The 10,647-nt window shown below is 34.2% G+C and overlaps 1 protein-coding gene across 1 annotated transcript; it reads right to left on the bottom strand.

Annotated features, from left to right (window-relative positions):
• Position 1: 1 nt before the first annotated feature.
• On the bottom strand, positions 2 to 1,273 carry LOC143633307 (uncharacterized). The gene has a single exon (XM_077101630.1). The coding sequence runs from the start codon at positions 1,271 to 1,273 to the stop codon at positions 2 to 4; it is 1,272 nt and encodes a 423-aa protein (XP_076957745.1).
• Between the last annotated feature and the right edge of the window lie 9,374 nt (positions 1,274 to 10,647).

Consider the following 10,647-nt stretch of genomic DNA (forward strand, 5'->3'; position numbering starts at 1 on the left):
GTTATAATTGCACTGGAATTTCATATCCGGCTAAGGTAATATAACTATTTAATACTTCAGATATTTGGATTAATGACCCATTAGCCGTTTCTACTTCATATTGCTTACTTAACTTAGCTAGAGATTCATTCAATAGACTACAAAACTTATAATCCATAAAGCTTTGATTAGCTCCTGAATCAAACAATACTCTAGCATAAACATTATTGATAAGAAACGTACCAGTAATCACGTCTGGTAATTCTCCCGCCTTCTGAGTGTTAAGCATGAATGCACGGGCATTTCCCCTCTTGACTTCATTCCTGGCACCACTACCACTGGCGCCTCCAACTGCCGGCTTCCTTTTAGTACATTCCGCACTAAAGTGTCCTTTCTCACCACAATCAAAACAGACGATTAATTTCTTCCTACAATCCTCCTCCTTGTGTCCCGGTCGTTTACAAAAGTTGCAGGTTGAATATGGATCAAACTTGCGAACATCAACTTTCGGTGTAGGCTTCAAACACATCCCATCATGTCGTTTACCACTGTTTTTACACATAGTTCGGTTAAATGCGGCCGACCTCTCCTTCCCTTTTTCAAACTTTCTTTTCTCATCAATTTCACGCTTCTTCTCAGTCATCATCTTCCTTTCATCCTCTCGATTTCTAATCATACTATCCATCAAATATCCAGCAAGCTCAATAGCAGACTCGATTGTTGCAGGCATGTGTGATCTCACATGATCACGGATTTCCTTTGGCAAACCATAAATATATCGAGTCACTTTGTTATATTCGGGAGTAACAAGATGTGGAGCAAGCCTGCAGTACTCAAGGAATTTAGTGTTGTATTCCTTGATATTGGTGCCAATAACCTTGTGGTTCCATAGCTTGGTCTGAATTTGATCAACTTCATGTATCGGGCAGAACCTTTGTTTGATCAGTTCTTTAAACGTTTCCCATTCAAGATTATACAAATTGCTTCTTCCTTTTACGTCTATCAACGTATTCCACCATTCCAGCACTTCTCCTTTAAACATCTGAGACGAGTACTGGATACTCTCCTCTTCGGTACACTTACTGATAATAATTATTGACTCCATTTCCTCGAGCCAACAAAGAGTAACAATCGCACCCTTATCCCCATAGAATTCTTTCGGTTTGTATACTTGAAAGTCCTTAAACGTACACCCCGTATTGACTTTCTTTTTCTTTGTTTGTCTTGGCTCATATTCAGCGGTAGAACTCTCGTATCCCTTATCTTTCAGTTCCTTTGTTTTATCATCCCTCATCCTTTTTGAATCTTTTGGTTTAGAATGAACAGATATGTTATGACTTGGTTGTTTAATTGATCTTGATTTTGACCTAGCCACACTTTTTGAATTCGCGGTGTGGTCTTGAACAATTTTTATTAGAGGAGTCACAGCTTCTTTGATTTATGGAGAAACTGTTTCTTTTATTATATCACGAATTTCTCCAATGTATTCTTCAGGCAGTAAATTATTATTTTCAGGGGTCTTTGCTTTATCAGCTTGACTCCCTTGACTGACTCGGGTTTCTCGTTGTTCAGATATTCTGTAAATCATATAAATACATGAATTTAAAACTCAATACGCAAACTTTTATTCATAGTATTACAAAAGATAGAAATACAACAACAGTAGTTATATAATCCTAATCTTTGGTCCATTTCTTAACCATCTTCTTCATCTTATCACATTTTTTTATGATCTTATCACCCATCTTTTTCTTCTTGATCCTTTCATTTCTTAATTCATCCATCACCGAGTTGGGTGGGTTGGGATACCCTACCGGTGTGGATACCGAAGGAAAAAGATAAGCGTTTTCTCTCGGATACAAGTGAGGATTAGCTATATATGTCTGCATTTCCTCATCAGGTAGATTAGTTGTATAAAATTATTCAATCAAACGGGCTTCTTCCTGTATCTCGTTTGCTTGTTCATCTATGGTTGGTACCGGTCCATGATATGGTGGAAAATTAGGATTATCAGAATAATAAACCGATCTTCGACTCGGTTCAGCTAAAGTTTGAGCACCTGGTGGGGGTGATCCAAAATACCATAAACTCTGGTCGGAATGACAGTTCATCCAACTCGAAGATTCAGTACTGGTTTCTTACTTGACTCTACTTTGAACTTCCATATCATACGGATAATAGTTCGGAGTACCGGTCATTGGAACACTTTCGGAAGTGTCACTGGATATTTCGATTGGCATTTCTGGACTTCCCGAAGCATAAATTGATTGGCTTCCGTAAGCCAAGTAAGGATCGATTTGATCAACAGGGTTTGACTGGTTTAGATTTATCGGATTCAGATCAGCTGGGTTTACGTGCACCGGTTCAGTCGGATTTACTGAAACAATAAGCCACTTAGGACCAAAATTTGTGCTAACTCGATCAGACGGCTCAGCATCGGGGGCAGGATTAGATCGCCTTGCGACACAGACGTTTTTGTCCGTAGTAGTTAGTGTAAGACATCTGTATATATAATAACTTAGGGATAGGCAGACTACCAATTATAACTTATCCCTACTTATCAAATAAATGTTTAAAGCTTAGGTACTAATTTTAATACCTAATTCGCTGAAACCGATGGCTCTAATACCAACCTGTCACACCCCAATCTAGGGCCTAGGAGTGTGACCATCAGTTGGTACCTGTTTTATAAATATATCAGAGTAGCGGGTTTATTTTAGCGGAAGTCCTTTAAATATTAAAATATTAATTTACATTATCAAAATTACTCGGGAATTATACAACCGAGTTTCAGTTTTACAAAATCGTGATATTAATAATACAAGGATTTGTAATATTCAAAAACGAGCCATCTCGAGCGATCTTCTATGACTCCAATCCTTGTATATCATCTATTATCATCTAGTTACCTGCAAGGGTCGAAAAACACGTCAGCTATATGCTGGTGAAACGTTGACTCGATAAAACATTTATAACAGTCGTTAAATACAATCATAGTTTTCTGTTTCACAAACTCAGCAGGAATGCCTGTCCATTCCTGGGATTTGTATCACTGCCCTACACACAAAATTCAAAGGTTCCCCGAGTATATAGCCCCTGTTCGGAGACAACCTTCCCCTAGGCTATATAACCTTGTTGGAGAACCGGTTATGACTGACTTGGTTTTGTATGCCAACTATCAGTTATGTTTGGATCCAGACACATGTGTATTCGGTCTGAGTTGCTTTTTATTATCTATTTTGTATTATAACGATTTTAGAAATTATATCTCATGCAAACATTTATCAGACTCTTTGTAATAAACAACCTGTCTATTACAAGAGTAAAATCAGGTCAGACAGTAAAAGGTTAACGTGTTCACCTCGTATATCAGTGGATAATATCAAACTCCTCTTCTCAGTATGCTTAACAACCTATATTCATAATAGGCATGCATAAGTATCTAGTGATACTATTCAGCAGACTTTAAGTCTGTTTTAGTTCAGCAGACTCAAGGTCTGATCAGCAGACTTAATGAATGATTCAGTTCAGCAGACTCGAGGTCTGATCAGCAGACTCTTAATTCTGACCTAACCTTAGTATAGTTATAGTCGTTTATAAAAATACTTTGAATTTACATATGATGTTTGGAATAGCACGCTTTGGCCTAATAAAGGATATCACGTTGGCAAACTTCTCCAGGTAAGCAAACGGGTCCCGCAGTTGATTGGGATTTGTACGAATTGCTTTCCTTAGGCAAGAAGAGTATACTAATGATACCCCCCTTCCAGTTACTACATGCTCGTCAAAATAATAGTTTTGATAACATTACTTCACGTGGAAGCAACGTCTTTACTTTATAAAACATTTCTTGGAAAATAATAACAGTTTAACGACTATACTCTTAACTAAGTTATAACTAGATATTTAAAGTAACTAGAAAAGTAACTTATCCTTAATCCTACCTTAATCGGCTCGACGAGACTTAAGGGCTAAGAAATCGGCAGCGGTTCGGCTTGTACTTCGTTGATATGATCGACAGCTCGTTAAATAGCGTAACGACACCTCGTCTCTTCGCAAAAACAGCCCACGGCACCTCGGAACTCTCTTGCACGCTTACCAAGGTTAACTATGTGAAATGAAGGTGAAAATGAGATGCATTGGCTTGATCCCGTAGCTGCCCTTTTATAGGCGAGTTTTGCAGACCATCGCGCAGCATGATGGCCTTTTCCCTAAGGCCGTCACGTAGCGCGATGCCGCAATTAATCAGAAGCTGCCACGTGTTGACACGTGGTTGGCCACGTGTCCCGGGTTACTTAACCTGGTCATCCCGTAGCACGATGAGACCAATGAGTTTCTTCTTCGCGTAGCGCGATGCCTACCTTTTTCTTGAATTGTGTGATTCTCTGTCGCATAGCGCGATGAAGTTAGTCAGGGGATCATCGCGTAGCGCGATGGGTCTAAAAACTCAAAATTTTCATTTTCAGTCCTTTATCTTTCAGAATTTACACTTTTAGTCCTTTAACTTATAATTTTGACATTTTTAGCCCAAAACTAGATGGGGTATTTTCACGGTGTTACACGAATGTAAATAAAATATCCGTTTTATTAAAAATCCTTGAATAGAAATGCCTTCAACCTTCCGAGTAGTCTCCAGCACGTCCTAGCGATAACCTCCAATCCTTAACCTGAGAGTCAAACTAACATACACACAAAGTCAGCTAGAGCTGAGTGAGTTCAGGTTTTCATAAACAATATTTCGTACTTTATTACTAAAATTATATTTCTAAACAATAGAGAGGATAATAATAAAATAATTAATATAATTCACCAAATAATACATTCATCGTCGAACACACGTACACGGGCCTCTCCACCACGAGTCAAGACTCGAGTAATATATTTGACCCGGACGCGGTAAGACCTAAGCATGTGACATGAGCCTCTCCACCACGGGTCAAACCCGAGTAATATATTTGACTCGGTCACAGCTTACACATCCAAGCACGTGATACGGGCCTCTCCACCACGGGTACAACCCGAGTAATATATTTGACCCGATCACGGATCAACATACAGCGGGCCTCTTCACCACGGGATTTTAAAACCCGAGTAATATATTTGACCCGCGAAAATGATAATCACGCCACACGGGCCTCTCCACCAAGGGATTTGAAAACCCGAGTAATATATTTGACCCGGCCGTGATCACCATGCACACATACATCAATAAGCCTACTCACATCATTCTTAGTCACGAGAAACTAAATGTCATCACACAACCGTAGGCTATAAGGTAACACATACTCATACATACCTCCATACATACATACATACATACATATATATATACCTATCTATATATATATATATATATATATATATCATGCCAACGTGAACTAAGTAAATAGGTCTACTTGTATTCAATTTCTACCAAGCCTATTAACTTCCTCCAGTCTAGACCATCAACAACGTATGTAACCTTAAAGGATATAAGACCATAAATGAGTCTAAAATATTCTAAAGCATAGCAAATAATTCAAATATAGCTTTCAAAATGCACAATCACAAGTAAGACCATGTAATACCATTCAAATCGTTGTAACGAGTAAAATCGTATAAAATTTGTATTTCGGTGTATATGCTAGCCCAAAACGTAAAAAGAGTAAAAAGGGCATCATGAACTTACGTAAAACGAGCCACACAAACACCAAAGAGTTTGAGAACTTCAAAGCCAATCCACAGTTTACAACCCTGTCGGATTGCACACAAAGATTACTAACTAAACCTATCGACTCGTTTATCCTACGAGACGTTCTGACTTGATTTGATTGACCTAGAGTCTTGATGTTACCAAATTCAATTACATCAGCCCCCGAGGCCATATATTTATCAAAACCACCCTTAGTTAACTCCAGAGACAAAGGATTTCCAAACTACACCCGAAAGTTGTTGGTTTTATCGAATACGCACGTTAACGGGTTGTTTATGCACTTAGCTATCAACTCAGCCCCGTGTGGACCAAATTTAGTAAAATCACAGCCAACAAGTCCACACGACGCTACACGAGTTGGATGGGTCGGTAATTCGCAAGCGCGATGCACAAACTACCAATAAACGCGAATTTACGCCGTACCGACCCGTTTAAGTAACCGACAACCAATTCAACCCAAATACTCAAAAAAAAATCAGTTTTTCACAGCCAACATATCATGCCGAGTCTACAACATTCGAATTGGTTGTCAATTCCCTCAAAGAACGCGTTAAACACAACAACTCGCAAACTAGTCAACCGTATCCTAGTTTTCAAACTATTAACAATTGGCTGACCTAACCAATTCCACTGACCATGAAATTTTAGTATGTTATATAAGACATACCTAGGAAGATTGTGGTGCAAATACCTTAGCCGAAACAGCCCCGAAACTGCCCAATTGGATAGCCACCCGACAAGCCTAAAAACAACCGAATTTCGACGAATAAGCGCGCCATATGGAGGAATTAAGGTGAAAAAGAGTTGTAGACATTTAATACCGACCTGGAATTGAAGTTTGGATGGCCAGAGACGGGCTGGTCTTGCACGAAAATCGAGAAGAAAAGAGGAAGGGGGGCGCCGATCGGTGTAAGGGTTGGGTTAGGGTTTAGGTTTTTGTTTTTTTTTATAATATAATAACAATAATACATCCTAGTCCCTCTACTTTAACAATGGGTGAACTTGTAAGAAAGTTAAATAAGATACGTTTACGAGGGTGGCAAGGAGCTCTCGGGAGAATGCCGGGTCAAGCCCGAAAGGTGTACACAACACTACAAGGTTAAACCTTTTTATCGGAAATTAACGAACGTTACATAATGGCTTTATTCAGATGTAAACAAACAACCTCTTAAACATATATAGATGATTTTATAGTTCTTAATACTTTTTTTTTATCTTTTTAAATCAAAAGAAATAAATCTTCAAAAGCAATTTTTATATAAGTTAAAATTTTATTTAAACTTCCATTTTTAAGGGGGAATTCTAGGGACACCACCTCATTTTGCAAAAAAAAAAAAAACCCATCAATGCGTCTCGTATAGCCCTATACGGGCGTAGAGGGTCCCTTATAAGCCCCGTGTAGTATTATACGAGACGTACAGGGTCCCGTATAACCCTATAAGAGGGATATTAAGAGGTGTATGGATATGTCCAGCACAACCCTTTTTAAGGCATCCATCCAATGAGATATTTTTACTGCCAAATTACCAAACCCATTTCACCGGTTAAGAAATTAAAGTAATTCTTGACCAATTCCATATTGTTGTTCATGGGAATGGGAATTGACCCTAATTTTGGAATATATATATTAGAATATTTAATATTTCATCTTTATTGTGGAAATCAACCCAAAATTCTGGAAATGTGTAACACGCTATATGCTACATATTTAAATTCTGGAAGCATTACTTTGTAAGTTAAGTTTTGTTGTTCTATTTTATATGTTATCTTTGGTCAGATGCACCGTGGAATTGTATTGTAAAATAATTGTATTGTAAAATAAAAAGGGCTATTTGCTATAAATTAGCCATGCTCTAAATACATATACTTCATGCATGAGGAGAGTTAATTAAATTTGATAATATGTATTTTGTTTAAAATAATAAAAAAAACTCATGTAAATATAGCATACTATATTTTATCCCCGTATTACGGGGGTTGTTTTACATTATTCGTTTTTAATATTTATATATGTATATTTGGAGTTTAATTTTATTTATTGTAGGAAAGTTAATAATTAATATACTTGAGGTTTGATGATAAAATGGTTTCACAAATAAATGATATGTTATAATCCGGTTTAAAAGTTATCTGGGTTTGATGATACCCATTACTCGTTTATTTTCTTTATTATAAATTGTTTTCTTAATTATAAATAATATTTTTTTAAAATAAAATAGAATATTAATTTTTAGTATATTCATATTTTATAAGATTTTCATATCAAATATTTGATGAGATTATTTTTTAATATAATGAAATGTTATAACCCGGTTAAGAGCTATCTGGGTTTGGTGAGACCTTTACCCGTGAATTCGGGTCAAATGCGTGAGAAACCTTCATTTACAAATGAAGTAATCTGATGGCTTGAGAGATTGGTTGTTTTGCGTTTTTCGTTTTTTAATATTTATTGTTTGGATTTTAATTTTCTTTATTGTAAGAAATTTAATAATATACTTAGGGTTTGATGATGAAAGGCTTTCATAAATAAATGATATGTTATAACCCGTTTAAAAGCTATCTGGATTTGGTGACGCATGACCCACTTATGTTTTTTACTATAAAATTGTTTATTAATTATTAATAATATATTTTTCTTTTTAAATTGGATATTAAATTTTAGTATATTCCTAATTTGTAGGATTTTAATATCAAATAATTGGTAAGATTAATTTTTAATTTAATGAGATGTTATAACCCGTTTAAGAGCTATCTGGTTTTGGTAAGATCCATACCCATGAATTTGGGTTAAATCAATGAGAGGACTCCATTTAAAAATTAAGAAATCTGGTGGTTTCCATAAAAGGGGGGAGCGACCACATCGCGACACATATGATTTTTGGGTTTTCGTTTATATATATTATAGATTAAACCAATAATAAGTTTAATACACACAAAAACTTCCATTTTAGGACAATCAAACAATCCGAGCTTTTATTTTCTAGATGTTATACTTTTCTTAACTTAATATTATCATTTTTTGAAACCGTTTTATCATTTTTAATCAGGTCAGACTAAACGTACCTCCTTCTTTGCTAATGAACTCCCCCTGAAATTTCATTTCCCTCAACATTTATAATTGACATGCTAGTCCCTCTTATTTTATTTTATAAATTTCTCAAAATATCAAACAAAAAACTATTACGTTTTTATTTTTGTTTTACAGTATTTCAATATCTTTTTATTATTTTATTTCTTTAAAATCTTATTAAATGTTTGTTTATTTTTACATGTATTAAAAAGTTTTGCATACTTTCTCTAGCTAGTTTTTTTTAAATGCATTCAAAACAATTTGAATTTTTTTTATTAGGTTTAGATACATGAGATTAATGTTACATGAGAAAAGAGCTAAATTTGTTTTATTTAACCCTGTTTATTTGAAAAAACAATATGATTTTTTATAAAAGAATACAAACTATCGCTATTTTTTTAAACACTCTCCTAAAAGATTAAAACAAGTATAGAAAAAAATATTTTACAAAAACAAATAAAACAACGTTTATTAAAAAGAGAAAAAAAAGTTTTTGTTTCTTTTAAGAAAATGATTTTTAATATACATAAAAAGATAAATAAAAAAAAACTTTTAAAGAAAAATAGAAATAATGCTTTTTAAAAATAATAATGATAATAAAAGATAACAAAATGACAAAGAAAAACAAAAAGGTCTAAATTGTATTAATATAAAACTTGAGGGATCGTGGGGTATGTTTAATAAAAATGAATGAGAATAGGGTACGTTAAGTATCACCTTTTTAATCACTTGTTATATAATAGCTTATACATAAATTTTTAATAATTTCCAGTATCTTATAAACGAACAACATATCTACACGCTCATATCTTCACACTCATAAAAGTTTACCATTTGAAATATATATATATAGGAGAAGTATAGTTTGAAAACCCTTTTGAGTTGAGAAAACCCGCGAAAACCCTATGTAACATCGTTTTTTTTTTACATATAATATATGTTGTAACATTTAATACAAAATATCGAAACATTAAAAAAAATTGTTTTGTTATTTTTTAACATTTTTTTTCTAATTTTTTTATATGATTTTAGAAGAGATAAAAAGTTATATTTATGTTAACATTTTTTTATTAATTTTAATTGTGGACCACAAGATTTAATCTTTAATTAAAAACATATGGTTAAGAATGGATTTCTAGAGTTTTCACAACTCAAGTAGGTTTTTATTTTAACCTAACCCTATATATATATATATAGGTGAGATTTCAAATGAGAACCCTTTTGAGTTTTAAGAACTCGAAAGAACTCAGTGTAACGATTTTTTTTTTCGAAATTTTTTTTACACATGCGTAATATGTGTAGGTCACATACACGTAAAAAAATTACATATTTTTTTACGCACCGAGTCGACTTTTTACACATGTGTAACGGACGTTAAAGTTAGTGTAACCACTTACATCTTTATTTTCTCTCCTACTTTGATTTTTTTGCCAGATTTAATCTCAACCACATATTTTAATCCAATTAATTAAATGTGTAGCATAGAATTGAGTTCTTAACTTCTTAAAAGTCACCATGGTTCTCAAAATATCCCTCAACATATTCATATGTACAACAGCCTAGAGAGCCTTGAAATACGAAGATCTGGTATACTCGACCCTATTAACACTTCTTTTCTTATTTATTAGATAATAATGTGTTTTGGTGTTGTTCATATGAATATGTTGACATAACCTAATTCATCATGCAATTTGAATGTCGTTCATATGAATATTACAATAATAGAGTATGTAATTTATTACACACATCCTTAACGATTAGTTGAAATAAAGAATTGCTGTTTTTTTTTATCTATAAAACTCATCAATTTATTTAATTATTTATTTATTATGAAAAATGGAAAAAGCAAATACTTCAGCTATAAATAGAATGCATGTACATCCCAACCTCCCACAAACAAAAGACA

The sequence above is a fragment of the Bidens hawaiensis genome, unplaced genomic scaffold (assembly GCF_021521415.1).
Source record: "Bidens hawaiensis isolate Kalapana, Puna unplaced genomic scaffold, B.hawaiensis_p1.1 tig00006667_1, whole genome shotgun sequence".
Classification (NCBI taxonomy): domain Eukaryota; kingdom Viridiplantae; phylum Streptophyta; class Magnoliopsida; order Asterales; family Asteraceae; genus Bidens; species Bidens hawaiensis.